This window comes from Amphiura filiformis, chromosome 12 (assembly GCF_039555335.1).
Source record: "Amphiura filiformis chromosome 12, Afil_fr2py, whole genome shotgun sequence".
NCBI lineage: Eukaryota > Metazoa > Echinodermata > Ophiuroidea > Amphilepidida > Amphiuridae > Amphiura > Amphiura filiformis.
Genome location: NC_092639.1, coordinates 10,933,666 through 10,950,742, shown reverse-complemented (window position 1 = coordinate 10,950,742; position 17,077 = coordinate 10,933,666). Strand labels below are relative to the sequence as shown.

At 36.1% G+C, this 17,077-nt stretch overlaps 1 protein-coding gene across 1 annotated transcript; it reads left to right on the top strand.

The window, feature by feature from the left end:
• The first annotated feature begins 9,155 nt into the window (after nt 1-9,155).
• Nucleotides 9,156-16,771, top strand: LOC140166616 (monocarboxylate transporter 13-like). The gene is made up of 5 exons (XM_072190116.1): nt 9,156-9,345; nt 11,197-11,337; nt 11,834-11,920; nt 12,546-12,641; nt 16,602-16,771. The coding sequence occupies exons 1-5, from the start codon at nt 9,156-9,158 to the stop codon at nt 16,769-16,771; spliced, it is 684 nt and encodes a 227-aa protein (XP_072046217.1).
• The last annotated feature ends 306 nt before the right edge of the window (nt 16,772-17,077 follow it).

Genomic DNA, 17,077 nt, shown 5'->3' with positions numbered 1-17,077 from the left:
CTTATCTTCATAGTCACTGGTATTAAGGACTACAGTGGCACGACCTTTGTCGGCCGGTAAGATCGTGATATGTTCATCTTTTTTCAAGGATAACCTTGTTAGTCTGGGGGCATTTAACGCGGCTGTGTACTCTAGACATTCTTTCTTTCTCAAAATTGAGTTTTTATGATATGTTTGTACCTTGTTATGTTTTTTATAAATACAAGGAATGAAAATCCAGATTTGTAAACTCCAACTGCAATATTTTAAGGATTTTATTTCTTTATTCCACTCGTGTTTGAAATTGAAAAGGAAAGAAAATCTTTGTTGTACCAGCAAGGTACACGCGCGCAACAACTCATCGCGTTGCGTATCGCGCAATTTGTTAACGCACAAATACGCGACGCTTATCTGCATGCGCGGCGCATCTTATGGAAACACCACGGAAGCACTGATTTCACAAAAACCTAGTGGTCAAATGGCTCCGTTTTAGCTGATAAAATGTGGGTTTTTTCAAGTTCTTTCCCCGATTTAAATATCAAGTTATGAATGGATTTCGCTCAAACTTCTCAAGGGGCTGTGGATTTACCCGATGTTCACGTAATATAAGTTATAAAAACGAAAACTGTCGCATTCTCCTGTGAGATTCGATGAAAGTGCAAAATGTGACCACTTTAAACTTCAACGGCCATTATTTCAATGTTCATTTTCTCGGTAAAATGACGATTTAGGTACACGATAACTCAATAAATACAGCATCTATAGGTAAGCAAATATGATCATCGTAAAAAGCATGATCGACTCAAGAAACGGTTTTCTCATTTTTTTTTTTTTTTTTCTATTTGCGATTTTGGGCATCATTTTTTGCATTTTGGCGTTTTTGAATTTTAAAAAGTTCATTTTGATGCCTTATATGGTCAATATCTCAAAAAATAAGGCCAATATCAAAAAATTAAAAAAACGTTTTTGGAATGGAGCCTCAAGATTGAGCTAAAAACAAAATAAAATATTTTGGAAAGAGTGTTTTTTGTTATGATGTACCTAACAAATATTGCCAAAAACTCACTTTTTGTGATTTTCTTCAAAATTGTTGTTTTTACCCCAAATCTGTATTTATATTAAGATTTATTGATGTCTTGCCTTCATAAAAATGTATACTTTTATATGTTTTGCGCGAATAATTACAGAGTTATTGCACTTTTACTACATGCATGTCTGAGAGTACACAGCCACCTTAAGGTACATTTTAAGCAAACTTATCTTGTGACCAGTTTAAATTACTTACAAATCAACGAAATCATATACACGATGATACATTAATGGTGATACATTTAAAAGGGCACTTCGTGATTCACAATATCATCCCCCACTTTTTTCAAAAAAGTGGAGATTTTTATACCACTGGAAACATCTGACTACATAATGTTTATGTACAAAATATTTCATACAGATTAATTTGCTTAAAACAATACCGTGAAATATGAATGTTCTGGTGCACCAGAATGAATTACAACACATTGTCTATGGAGCAGTGTAATACACATAATCATGCATAACTCGTAAACGCAAAATCAGAATCAACTGAAATTTTGGGAATAAGCATTTTCATGGACATCTGCTGAAAAAATGTCATAAAAAGAGGATGCTATAGGATCACAAAATACTCCTTTACTCATTTAATCATTAAAAGATTCAAATAAATAATTCGTCAAAGATTTTAGACAGTAAAGTTTTGTTTTGTATTTAATGAGCAATTAATCCCCAGGCCTTACAGTCAGGTGGAGCATTATTATAAAAATCGGTAGCCAAATCAAATTTGCTGTGAATGGGAACATCTTAACTTGAAATTACCAGCAATTATCATTAAGGTTTTACCTTGTCGTCGTAAACTACGCTTAATGTCACGATTTCAATTTTCGTTCACGATGTTTTGAACGTAAGAAAGATTCAAAAACCTGACATTCACTGATTTATATTCCTCACACTTCATAAACTTTCCATGCAAAAACCATTATTAAATCGTGTGGGAAACATTATAGAATTGAGACTGAGAGATCACAATTGTCTCAATTATGCTCATCTAGAAGTCCAAAGTTCTTTAATCCTAATATACTTGTGCGCTCAAATATGACATTTGAATATATTTGGTATAAAACTCATACCCCAGAACTTAGAGGTCAACGTTTGAGCTATGACCATTAAAGAGGGCTATTGAGCTATGCCGTGGGATATGAGACCATTTTGACTCATAGTTGAAGAAATGGAAACGATAATGATTCGTGTTATCGCATTTCGAAACGACGCGACATACATCAAAGCCCCAAATATCAAGACTCCTCACCGTCCATCCATCCGTCCGTCCGAGGTGAAGTGAGGTTTTGATGATGCAGCTGCGCCGTATAGATCTTCCAATCAATATATTACAAGACTGAGATGTGCCACTCGTTGCCTATAGCAAAGAAGTATTACAGATAACGAGGAAATCACTGTGAACTATATGGTTATGGGAGTGAATTAAACAGTGTAATTGAAGACCTGAGCGTAAGAAGACCGTAAGTCCACTTGGCCCCTCAACATGTATACACTAAAGTTACGTATAGTTTATTAGGGTTTTATAATGTTTAATACATGTTCCAGGGTGAAAACATCATGAAATGCTGTGAAAGATTTGTTTTGGTCCCTGAACATGTATAAAACATTACCAATCTATACACGAAACTATACATAACTTTAGTGTATACATGCTGAGGGGCCAAGTGGACTTACGGTCTTCTTGCGCTCAGGTCTTCAATTGTAAGGATAACCTTGTTTATAGTCTGGAGGCATTTAAGGTACATTTTAAGCGAACTTATCTCGTGACGAATTTTAGTGAGCCAGCTTATATTACTATTATTATGATGATACGTTAATGTTAAACAAAGATAGTGAACAAGTCCAATTGCAACTTCCGGTTTTTGAGAGCAGTTTTGAGACACTTTGACCTCTGACATATCGAGAAAATTGCTGTAATTATTAATAATTAATTTGTTATTGTAATAATGTTATTATTATAAATAATAAAATAATTAATTTATGCTATAACCAATTTTTTTTTTTTTTATTCTAGTAACACGTTTTAAATTATATTTTGTACGCACAAAACCCCAATTTTTCTAAACTTTCCCGATAGGTCAAAGGACAAAATGTCCCAAAACTTGAAAAACTGTCCCACAATGCATTGTAAACTTCCAATGCCGATTGGGCTTATTGTACGGTGGATAAATATTGTCAGGTTACAGCCGCATTTATGATTTTACGTGCATGATATTGACAAAAATGACGTCTGGGACAAACAAAGAACGGAAGCATCGGTTGATACTCAGCTACAATTAACAAATATATCTCATTCTTAAACACTTGAGAACGTTGCTGCAATCTTAATTGGTTCTTACCCGTGGGATGTGACACGATATCACACGGGTCAGCGCGCGTGCATCAACGCGATACGCGTACTTGCTATTTGAACCAATCGGAGGATACAATGCGACTGATCGATTTTAAGCCCTAGGTAATTTGATTAAAATTTGTAATACTTATGATATTTGAAATGATGTTTTTAAGAATGAGAATTAATGTATTGTTTTTAGCCGCTGTCGTGCATCTATCGTCTCATATAACACGGGCGACATCAGTTTTTTTGGCGTAAAACAACTCGCCTTCGCTTCGTTGTTTTACTAAAAATAATGATGTCGCCCGTGTTATATGAGACGATACATGGTGTTGGTATGATGTCATTTGTGCTTGTGTTTATGCGCATGTGTTGATATTGTGGGTACGTGGGAGAGGTTAATAATTAATGTTTGAATAAAAACGATTTGGAAAAATAAGAAATTGATATGGATCAATCGCTACTCTTGTACATGTACACTGGAATGGTATGACGTTGTTAATGGCAAGGACTATATTTAAATAATTAATCGACTTGAAGCAATCGTTGGGCAGGCTTTCACTGGGTATTCGCGACACAAGTTGAAGGTTTCAACAAGAATACGATTTGGTTATATAATTAACTAGTATTTCACGGTCATTCGTTTAAGGTTAATAATGATCATTGAATAAAATTATTAACGGTAATATTCGTGATCTCGCGTTGAACCACATCATTCCATGACCTTAAAGAGCGACGAGCCATTATAATCTTTCACTTTTCATCATGATTAGGCACGGATTCTATTCATTAAAACCTGCAGTCTTATACTAGTATCATTAGCTATCATTATTGCGAAAGCTGTACAGAGCGTCTCATAAAAAGCTGCTTCCCTATCATATTTCAGCTATAATTTGAAAAAAAAATCCAGAGTTCATTTGATTGAACAGTTTTAAAGATGTGACCACGAATGTAAAAATGGTTGCAGGACCAAGTTTTCAATTGTCGTGCAGGCGCAGCTATAATGAAAGACAAAGATAAAAACAATTTATCGCGTCTGATGTCACTGTCAATTACGATCCTTGATTGGTTAACACAGGTTAATCAGCGCGTAAAAGGAAGACCGATCTATCTGGTGCTGATCGGAGAAAAGGAATAGCAGCAAATGGCGAAAAATTCCGTACTTTAACAAGGCAAAATGCAGCTTTTCTAGGCATTGTGGACATGGTGCCTTCGGTTAAGAAAGTTTCCTACTATAAAAGCTTATAAAGACCTAACTTTTGAGATGGTTTGCATGTCGAAAGGTGCAAAATTAACAATAAGGCGCCCGGTTATAAATCTGCGTTCAGCAAGTCATCATCACGACACTTGTAAACAAACCGTGCTCGAATTTGATTGACAGATGACGTCAGACGCGATAAATTCTTTTTATCTGTGTCTTTAATTATAGGCCACATGCGTCCATCCGTTGATCAATTTTCTAGTTTTAATCAAAACTCATAAACTTTTTGTATAAATTGAACATTTCAAAAATGACATTCAAATGTTGATAGTATGTTAGTTCTTTTATTGGCTAAAATATAAAGAACAAAATCAACGACCTCAAACAACATCACCTTGTCACAGGTCGATGAACAATCAGATCATCAGACCGCCTGAAGATAAGTTGCAGTACCGCAGCCTCTCAAGAGAAACGTGAGTCCAGTTGATTAGTTTTATGATTCCAATTTAATACAGGCTGTATCAAAATAATTGGTACCCATTTTGCACTGATTTTGGACTAGACTCCCACATCAAAATGCAACATAGGAGCTACCTTATTTGTAGATATAAAGGTCATTAAACTATACATCATGGGCATAAACATTTCGAGATGATCCATCGTTGAATATTGAAGAAGCTTGTCAGTAACACCGAAAAGAGTTGGGTACCAATCATTTTGATACAGCCTGTATATAAAGAAATTTGTAACTCCATTTGTGACATTCTCAGAAAATTCCCTGTAACACGTGTAACTTTTAACAAAAAGGATTTGATTTTTAAGAAATATTAGACAAATAGAGCCAAAAATTCTCCATTAAGTGAGCATTGTGCGTGTTCAACGTCAATTTAAATTCAATTCATATTGAAGATATGGATTTTTTTTCCCAAAAAGACCTAATTTTTTTTGGTGTTTTGGGGGAAAAATCCATATCTTCAATACGAAAGGTCAAAATTTCCAATTGATCGTCGGCTTTTCATCCCACCTACATACACATTACATTAAAGGCCCATTCAGTGATTTGCTCATCCGGACGATCGTAAAAATCATCAAAATTCAGATTTTGGTACCTTTGTAATTGGCATAGATGTGCTAACATAGCCTGCTAGTGGTTCGGTCGAAAGCCGTGTATTTTAGACAAAATAAAGCATTTGCATGATTCTGGACTTTTGATACTGACAGTACAAAAAGTCCGACTCGAGATCGAAAGAAGCTCACTCTCCACGTACCAACACGCGTTGCGTATTGTTTCTACTACTTATTACATCAGTAGCTACTATTTTAAACAAAATACACAATTTTAACTGTTTTTCATATTTGAATTGACCGTTAGTTTGCCTCGGTGACCTAACTGACCTTTAATTGCTTATTTTGTTTTCTACTACAAAAATTAAACGTCTGTTTTAAATCAATTTAGACTCTACTTCCCCGTGTTAGAAACACTGGACTAGGAAGTTTTTCCAGTCGATTGGTGGCGCACTGTACGAAAATCTCGATTTTCTCGAGTCGATCTGAGTTGAAGTAGAAAACCTTTCTAAAACTTCTGTTTTTGACTAATTTGTCGATGTATTCAGGGAAAAGTGGTTTAATGAAATTCTGTAGACTTATTCTTTATTTCTAAGCAACTCTGACAAATTTCCATTTTTTTAATGTTCCTGTGAAATCACTGAAAGGGCCTTTTTAAAAGTACATATCATCAGATTTATAAAGTTTATAAAGTTTTTAATTGAATGAATGAATGAATGAATAAAGTTTACTTCGAGTACTGTTAAATATAATTTTTTAATCATTTGCCATAAAATGTGTATTACATTGCGAATTTCAAAAAATCAAAATTATTTGATATCAGAAGAACATTCTTCGTATTCAGAATGCAATTCGATATGTCTGATGTGCACTAATGTCCCACAATAAATACTGTCCAAACGCTCATACCCCATCCCTTATACATCCGGTATTTCTCTTTCATTTTTCTTAGCGCGTCCATATCAGCTGAAAAAGCAAATTTATTTTTTATTTTACTTTTTGTATAGTTTTTTGCCGTAAAATCATGAAATTCTCTGACAAATTTGGAAGAAAACTTACTTGATTCGATACTCGCATTGTTTAGGTATAAAACAATTGATATTTGTACTTTAATTGTGTAAATCAACCACAATTTTATGCTGTGCGCTTTTGAGCACTCGAAAAATGACATCTTAATTCAAAATTTAGTTATAAAAAAAACAATCAAAAACAAACTTTAAAAAAAAACACCACCGCATTCCGCATTCGTTTTTGAGAGCTTTTGAGACTGCCATGGGTTTGCGAGCTTTTGCGACATAACATTTTTTAGCCTTAGAGAGACCAAGTTGACACATGTTCACATTATAGGCCTATAATGTTGGCCTATTTGCTGAGCATAACCATGGTTTCTATACCGGATGAACTAAACATGACCTTGTTCATACCTTAGTGCTTTTCAATGCTGTTTGGGGTTTGGTTGACAAAGATACGAGGGGCGGTCAATAAGTTCGTAGAACAAGGTACTTGAAAGAGTACTAGCCAAATTATTTCTATCTCACTTTTGAACATGGTCACTGCATACCTGAATGCACCCATCTCAATTTTTCTTGAAAGCTTCTATGTCATCTAAATGGAAGTCTTCCAATTGTTCCATTAACCACTCTTCAGTGAAGGCTCACCTGCATTGATCACCACCAAACCTGATATTATGGAGGTAAGACTTAAAATTCTAAAATAGGTTTCGCTAATTGGGAGCCATGCCTAGACCACAATATTGCTGTTTTAGTTATCTGACCTCTCAGTCGTGAATAGGAGCTTGACAAACTGAAAATAATGCACAGGACACAATCCGAGAACAGACCCATTCCTACCATCAACCTTCTTCACTTGATGGCTTACCTCAATTTTGCTATCAAAATTGTATGATATGTGCCTATTATTGTACTTTCATTTGGCAAATGATCTGTCATCAAGTCACCTCTGTCACCTATGTGACCGATTGATGATCTTCTTAGGGGTGGGAGATCCAGGTGCTTCCACTGAATGGACTCATAATTCAAGTGATTAATGTATGTCTTATCACCTTTAGTTAAATATAGGTGAAACTTGTGTCGGTCTTCATTCTAGGTGTGTAGCAGGACGTGTGGACCCGATTAAGTCAACTGCTATCATTTTCTTGCATGAAGATACATGGACCTCCATCTAGAAGACACCCTGGATGCATGGAATAGCCAAATGCTAATGGATTTAATCTTAAACACTTTCATCAGAGTTGTTATACTTTGTGGCTATCTCATCTTTCTTGTTTGGTTCTTTATGTATTATCTATGCCACTGTACCAGCGCATATACCATTAATGGTGACGTCATCAAATCATTGGAAGATCTTCAAGGACGCTCATTTAATCCTTGAACTTGAAGGACAAATTCGTTGCTGTTGAAATGCAAGGACTTAATCACCACTTACAGTAACTGTACTTTGTAAAATTTCGTTTGACTTTTCACCTCCGTCAGGAGCAAATTCCATGATGATCCTGTGTTCACTTCTGGTAGAACCTGCAAATTCAAGGAGGTAGGCTTCCTCTGCAGAGTGTCCTACCCATATAAAGTGATGAAAAAATTGAATATTTTGGTAGTAGTGTTTTGAAGGAACAGGCTTTCAAATGAGACCAAATTCATTACGGTGCGACAAAGTAGCATACCTTTTTGACCGCCCCTCGTATGTATCACGTATTGGCCCGCTATGTGTTTGTTGAACTTTGTACATTACGCCAGAACTCTTTAGCTAACATTGGTTTTACTGACATACATTCAGCTCCGCTTCAGTACCTGATTGTCGATCATATCATATTTAGGGGCTGTGTAATATTATGAGTCCTGGGGAGGGTAAAATTTTTTTTGGGGGGGGGGGGCAAGAAATTTTTGGCGAGCCGAAAGGGGGGGAAGCAATTGTTGGCAAGCAGAGAGGGGGCAAGAAATTTTTGGCACACATTCATGCGGCGCCTTTTTAATAAAACGCTCTAAAAAGGCTTAGGAAAACAGTACGGAAACGCCTAAATATGCAAATTTTCCTGCTCGCTGCGCTCGCAACATATACATCTAGACCATTTAAGGTTTGCAAATTGGGATCCCAAAAATTTGGCATGTTCAAGGGGGCCGAGAGGGGGGCAAACGATTTTTGGCGGGCCGAGAGGGGGCCAAGCGATTTTTTGGCGGGCCGTTTAGAAATTTTACCCCCCGGGCTCATAATTATTGCACAGCCCTTAATACTAAATGAGTCTTGGATAACATTACGCATTATAATAATATTGACATAATGATATTAGCATTGTTTGTTTGGGTTTTTTTTTTTTAATTTTTAACATCAATATGTATGCTGCATGATCTCAGTATCGAGCACCTCGATCTACAGAAGATGTTACACGAGTAGGTCTACTAGTTTTCTGAGTGTATACAGTACGATTTACGCAGATGACTGCTTGGAGCTTTGTGCAACAACATCAACATGGAATCGTCGATAGATCGAGGGTGGAGTTGGGTAATTGTCATAGCTGTGTTTGGTACAAGTGTTCTAACTTTTGGTTTTCTTCAAAGTACCAGTGTTTTCTTCGTTGATTGGCAGGAAGATTTAAATGCCAGTGCACAGATGATTGGATGGTGTAGTTCGATTTCAATAGCAGGATTTGGTTTAGCCGGTAGGTATATCAAACCGCCTTTACATGGTAAAGGATGTAATAATAACATAGTAACATAGACATAGGTCTATTAAAGCTGAGATAATAGAGAGCTTGCGATGTTACATACGTGGTGCGTGGCACGTACGTTGGGCCGTGCGTTTATACGACGTTGAAAAGTGGAACGGTGTTAAATATTGCTAGTCTCGGTTTCTGTAAATATCTACAATAAAATATCTTAACCTAAATCTGAAATCTTTAGGAGTATAATTAAAGAGAAAGTGCCCTTTGAGCGTTGTTTTCACGACTGTTTGTGTATGGAACGTATTAGCATTCGTGCAGTTCGTTGTCTGGTGCACAGAGATCGATGATTTTACTGGACTTAGAATTTCCATAGCAACAGAAAACCATGCTTCTGCTTCGTGCGCAATATCGCCTCATTATACGATTTTCTGCGAATGTCTAGAACACATATCTTAACCTAAATCTGAAATCAGGAGGGGACATTTTCAACAAAAAATGATTTTTGAGGTTTGTTTTTGCCACTGTTTCGGTGCCGAATTGAACAGGTTTGTTTACAAAACGTATTCGCATGCATTTCGGTCGTTGTTTGGCCGATTGACATGATTTAAAGTCGGAAGTTCAAGATTACGTTGTTTATAATCAAAATGTCTAGGAATTTTTATCATAATTTGATTGCATTTACCTTAAGTTAGTTCCCAAAATGTGTTGTTTAATTAAGTAGGCTTAGAATATAATCAAGTCAATGTTCACCTCTTTACCAAAAAACTTTACACAGCTCCCATCTATATGGTATGTGTTTTCCAGATATTTGGAGCGGCCTTTAAGGCTTTCGTAACCAGCAGACTGTATCAACATAAAAGTATTCAGTAATTTTATTTATTCGGTAACTTTATTCGGACATACTGTATAGACGAGCATACTAGTTTGAAATATGTGCCCGAACACTGCGAATGAGCCGTAAAGTCGGCAAATTGTATTCTGAGTACAGTGTAATATATGTGTGAAGGTCGTATTCATAGGTACCTCAATTTGGAGCGACAAGTATCTCATTTGAACACCGTTTAAGCTAATCAATAATCATATTGCTGAAGAGGATAATAAGATTCTACCTATTTCTATAGAATCCTTACTTAAATAACTGTAGTCTTTGTTTGCTTTGGCTAAATCCTGTTCAAGTGGCGGGTTACAAGGCATTGTATTTTGTCTAGGTATGTATTACCAACAAGTAACAATGAGAGGACATTGGGGATGATTTGAAATGACCGCCAATTATGACTGTTTGATTTTGTTACCAGCAATGTGGAAAAAGAGACACAAATAGAACTGAAAAAGGTACCATTTTGTTGAAGGAACAGAGTTCAACACACCATAACCCCGCTTCTGGATATCGTTTGAAGTCAAATGATATGCCATTTTAAAGCTTATGACATATATTTTACAAACACGTAATAAAACAAAATTGACCGGGCCGACTTTTCGGCTGATTCATCGTGTCCGGTCACATATCTGTTAAAGTAATGAGTTTAATTAAGTATGGGAACATTATAACAAAACGTGTGAAGACATTCTAGGGCTTTGACTTGCGGAATAATAATAAAAATAGCATTGATAGGGGTGTTTGATGAAAATCAAAACAAAACAACCAACCCTAGCTACCATGCAACCCAACCGACGTGGTTTTCTTTAGCCTAAGGTTTTGATCAACAAAAATAGTTTTGATTTTTGGGAAACAAAATTAACGCAAATGTTAAAAAGTGCACAAATCTGTTCAAAGTTGATGCATTTTAAGGGTTTCTGCTATTAATGGCTAAATTATTAATGCCAGTTTTTGTTTGCTTATATTTCTAGGCTTGATATCTAGTGTAATAAGTTCCTATGTTAGTTGTCGATGGCAGGCCTTCGTTGGAGGATTAGTCACAGCCGCTGCATTGGCCTGTTCAAACTGGGTTACACACCTGTTCCATCTGTACGCTATCATGTGCTTCATAGGTAAGAGCAAGGTGGACAATAGTGCAAACTTTAATTATATATATATTTCTTATTTCTATTCAAAGTTTTCCGTTTTGTACACCATACTGCAGATGATACAGTTTGTTCAGCAGGATCCTCACAAACATGTCTATTTTTGTATTGTCCCGTGTCAAACAAGACGATGCTGTGCACGTGGCGCATCTATATCAAATCTATATTAGAACTAAAAGACCTAGACTGAACAGTGACAAAGGGGTAGACCTTGGCCCTATCTTGGACAAGCTCCTCTTCCACCCGGAATCAAGAGGGTGCCACAACATCTTCTTGTTTGACGTCATCAGCACACGTGACATCATCGGAGGAGCCTCAGCATCACTAGCAACAACATATCTTCAGAGCAATAACGTCCGTTTGAGCCGGGGAAAGCGCTCCAGTGAGTAATATCAAGTTTGAGTAGCGTAGAATGTTAGTTTTGCTTTTACTTTTAACTTTGTTATTAATTTTTCTCCAATAGGTTTTGGGACAGGAATTGCTTACATCAATTGCTTCGCTCTCATTGGTTTTTACTTTAACAAAAAACTTGCTGTTGCGAATGGACTTGGTACGTGTGGAGTAGGTATGGGCATTTTCATCTTATCACCATTAATACGATACTTAAACGATGAATATTCATGGAGAGGCGCCATGTTTATTTGCAGTGGTATTCTGGGTAATTTATGTGTTTTTGCTGCGTTATTTCGATATTTTATGGGAAAGTAAAAACAAAGAAGACAGCATGAACAATGATGAAATTGTAAATGACAGATCCAAACGCCGTATTAAGTCTGTTCAAAGACATTCCTCCGCATTTGTGAAGTCATACACAGCCGTTCTCTCCATCAGGTTTGTAATGATTTGTACCGTGTACGCATTCTTACTGGCTTTCGGCTTTTATTCATCAATTATGTTCTTCGTCTCTAATGCTGTCAATCTTGGCATATCAAAGAGGGACGCCGCATTTCTATTCTCTATCGTTGGAATCAGTGGTTTAATAGGACGTCTTGGGCACGGGCCAATCCTTGACAAAAAATCATGACCCCTTTTAAATTTTCAAGTCTTATGTTAGGGGTCTCAGGTAATAGCGTGTCTTCTAGGATCTCTAGCTAGATCCTACGCGGCATTTGTGATATTTTCAGCGACGCTGGGGTTTTCAACATCAGCTTGTAATGTGGTTTTCCCATTGATAGTGAGAGCAGTAGTTGGAGTAAACCTCGTGAAGAAGATACTAGGTGTTGCGATTATCATACAACATAGTGGTGCGATTATTTCATTACCGTTGATAGGTACGTATATCGAAAGCACCTTTGTAGGTTTTTAAAAAGCATTCATTCACAACACATAAGTGTATGCAATACTTCGAAAAAAAATCATAGCTTCATATTCGGTACCATGGAGACTTGGGTTGAATAAAACCTAAAAATACAAAAGAAAAACCTAATTTGCATATTTACTCGGCGGCCATCTTGGATTTTTAGGTGTCGGATTTCAAAAGTGTCCAGGTACACGATGAAACATGCTAGAACCCTAATTCTTGTTTTAAAGGAATGTTAATAACCACGCTCACAAAATGTGAAGTTAGATTTCTAATTTAACATTCCATTTTCCTAGGAAAAGGTAAAATCAAATTATAGAGGGGTTTCTCTTTATATTTTTAATATGTTTTTCCTTTCATTTGAAAATGGAATATTTATATTCAAAATTCGTGTACCCGGACTCTTTTGAAATCCGACACCTAAAAATCCAAAATCTCCCCTGTCTGGCCTCACTTATTTCCTTTTCAGTATATTTATATTTTTACCTGTATAAAAATGATGGGAGTATTTAGAAACTATAACTTCGTTGAGGTGACTACAAATGGCTTTGGTAGCAGGGCTTTCAGATCTGATGGACACAAGCTGGTATGCATAAAATATCTAAAGGATGTCTCCGGCAATCACAACTTTATGTCATATACCGTAAAATTCCGTCTACAAGCATATATATATGCCTCTAAACGAGGTTTTTTTGACACAAGAGACAAGAGGCAGACACTCTCAACAAAAACGTTATTTGGAGTTTGAACAACTATGTTACTGATAAAGGCGGCTGTACAAACATGTATATTTGTAAGACCAATCTATTGCAATGTTTTGAGAAGGGTATTGGCCTTTCATATCTTTCGTTAAAAAAAACCCTCGTTTAGAGGCATATATGCTTCTAGACGGAATTCTACGGTATGTTAGTAAAATAGTTTTCAACAACTCTTCTTATATCTTTGTACATGAGCCAAGCGTTGTTAATCGTGATGAATCCACACATTTCCAGGAGCGTATACGCGAACGCACACACATGGTTTTATTTAAAACAAACTCATATTGACCATAAAAACGAATAAAACAGCCGGCTCTCAACATGCGATATTCATAATAACCGCCGCCGAAATTGTCTAGTGCAATGACGTCATGGTTATTTGTGCTCAATTGTTGCCAGCCTTCATTGTATAACTGGGACGTCATTGCACTGGACAATTTCGGCGCACGGGAATTTTGAATACTACGTGTTGAGAAACAGCTGTATTAATTCGTTTCTCTATTTTTACCTCTTTTTCCCTTTTTTTTTAAATAGCGCGGCATTAGACTGAATGCCGATTTTTTAATTCAGAGCAGCCGTGCACTTTTTACGATTTTTTTCGCTTTATCCACTGAAGATAGCATTTAGAATCGCATCCCGATTCATTACATCTTTCTACTCTAGAAGTAATGTTTTACATTATTTTCTCTAAAGTTTCACTTCATCATGTAGCGGTGAATTTTTAGTAATTATTTTCTTCTGAAATTGCGCACAAAAAATAGAGATTCTAAGTCATCCCGATTCATTACATCTTTCTACTCTAGAGTAAAGTTTTACATTATTTTCTCTAAATTTTTACTTCATCATAATAGCGGCGATTTTATTCTTTCTAATACATTAGTCTCGATTAGAAAGTTTAAAGCGATATTACAGACTCATCACTTTCCGCATTTGCCTGTTTCTCTATTTTTACCTCTTTTTCCCCCTTTTTTAAGGGCTGGGGTATGAACGTTTGGGCAGTATTTATTGTGGGACATTGGAGCACATCAGACATATCGAATTGCATTCTGAATACGAAGAATGTCCTTCTGACATCAAATAATTTTGATTTTTTGAAATTCGCAATGTTATACACATTTTATGGCAAATCATTAAAAATTGATATTTTTGATATTTAACAGAACTCGAAGCAAATTTTATAAATCTGATGATTTATATTTGAAGTATATGTAGGTGGGATGAAAAGCCGACGATCACTTGAAAATTTTGACCTGTTGTATTGAAGATATGGATTTTCCCCCCAAAACACCAAAATAAAAAAGGTCTTTTTGGGAAAAAATCCATATCTTCAATATGAAAGGTCAAAATTTTCAATTGACCGTCGGCTTTTCCTCCCTGCTACATACACTTTAAGAATATGTCATTAGATTTATATAATTTACTTCGAGGACTGTTATATATCAAAAATTTGAAAAATATCACATTTTTATAATTTGTCATAAAATTTGTATTATATTGTGATTTTCAAAAAATGAAAATTATTTGATATCAGAAAGACATGCTTCGTATTCAGAATGCAATTCGATAGGTCAGAGGTGCTCTCATGTCCCACAAAAAATACTGTCGAAACGCCATAAACGCTCATTTTAGATCCCTTAATACCGCGGCATTAAACCGAATGCCGATTTTTTAATTCGTGCAGAGCAGCCGTGCACATTTAGGATTTCTTTATCCACTTTATCCACTGAAGATAGCATTCAGAATCGCATCCCGATTCATTACATCTTTCTACTCTAGAAGTAATGTTTTACATTATTTTCTCTAAAGTTTCACTTCATCATGTAGCGGTGAATTATTTCTTTCTAATACATCAGTCCCAATTAGAAAGTTTAAAGCACTATTACAGACTCATCATTTTCCGCATCTACCTGTTTCTCTATTTTTACCTCCCCACCCCTTTTTTTTTTTTTTTTAATAGCGCGGCATTATAGGCCGAATGCCGATTATTTTTTATTTCGCGCAGAAGTAATGTTTTACAATATTTTCACTTTCCGCATCTGCATGTTTCTTTATTTTTACCTCTCCCCCCCCCTCCTTTTTTTTTAATAGCGTGGCATTAGGCCGAATGCCGATTTTTTAATTCGCGCAGAGTAGCCGTGCGCGTTTAGGATTTTTTAGCTTTATCTACTGAATATAGCATATAGAATCTCATCCCGATTCATTACACCTTTCTACACTAGAAGTAATGTTTTACATTATTTTCTCTAAATTTTCTCTTCATCATGTAGCGGCGATTTCGTTCTTTCTAATACATCAGTCCCAATTAGAAAGTTTAAAGCGATATTACAGACTCATCACTTTCCACATCTGCCTGTTTCTCTACTTTCACCTCTTTTTCCCTTTTTTTTTTAATAGTGCGGCATTAGGCCGAATGCCAATTTTTTTAATTCGCGCAGAGCAGCCGTGCGCGTTTAGGATGTTTCTTTATTTTTACCTCTCCCCCCACCTTTTTTTTTTTTAATAGCGTGGCATTAGGCCGAATGCCGATTTTTTAATTCGCGCAGAGTAACCGTGCGCGTTTAGGATTTTTTCGCTTTATCTACTGAATATAGCATATAGAATCTCATCCCGATTCATTACATCTTTCTACTCTAGAAGTAATGTTTTACATTATTTTCTCTAAGTTTTCACTTCATCATGTAGCGGCGATTTTTTTTCTTTTTCTTACATCAATCCCGATTAGAAAGTTTAAAGCGATATTACAGACTCATCACTTTCCGGATCTGCCTGTTTCTCTATTAATACCTAGGGTTACCCGCTACAACTTGGTCATGCCTTGCCACGCTCTCACAGTTTGAGTTTTTAGAACAATATCTACTGGCAGGACCTTTATCCACACTGGGGTTTACGTTTGGAATAGCCTGCCAGATGGAGTAGTCGGAGACATAATCTGACAACGGCGCACCATCCGATCATTCAAGAGCAGAGGGCATGCGGTTGACTTTTATAGTGCCTTGGTGCCTATATCATGATATAAGTTCTTGACCTGTGTCACTCCTCATGGGTTATATTGTTTACTTTACCATTTCATATTTAAAAAAAATCCTATTGTATGTTTATGATGGGTTTTGTTGTTGTTGTTGTTTTTGTTGTTGTTGTTGTTGTTTTTAATTATTGTCTCACTCTTCTTATAGGTCATTTATATGATACAACGGGTGATTACGCAATGGCATTCTACATATCCGGTGGCGTTATGCTATTAAATGGTATTATTGTATTATTGGACCCATTATGGATCAAATTGGACAGAAGAAGACTAAAAACTAATAAACCCGATGGGTACGATGCTCAAGAATTGGGATGATTTAATTAAAATTTAAAACGATAGATAAGAGACGAAAGCGGATCAGGGCTAAGTTACTGCCTTATGTTGGCGGTAATTACAACGATTTGGGTTTAAAGTCATAATGTACGATCTCATAATATGAAATTGGTTCATTTTTTTTAAACCTGATTTTTGGCATATTTGCAATGTTTACACATGTCCCAACTTGCACCTAAATGGAATCAGCCAATTGTTGGGTTTGTAGGTCAACAGAGCAAAGTTCGACATAAAATCATAATTTTTTGAATTATGACATTATGTCCTCCTATAGAACTGCATGTTAAA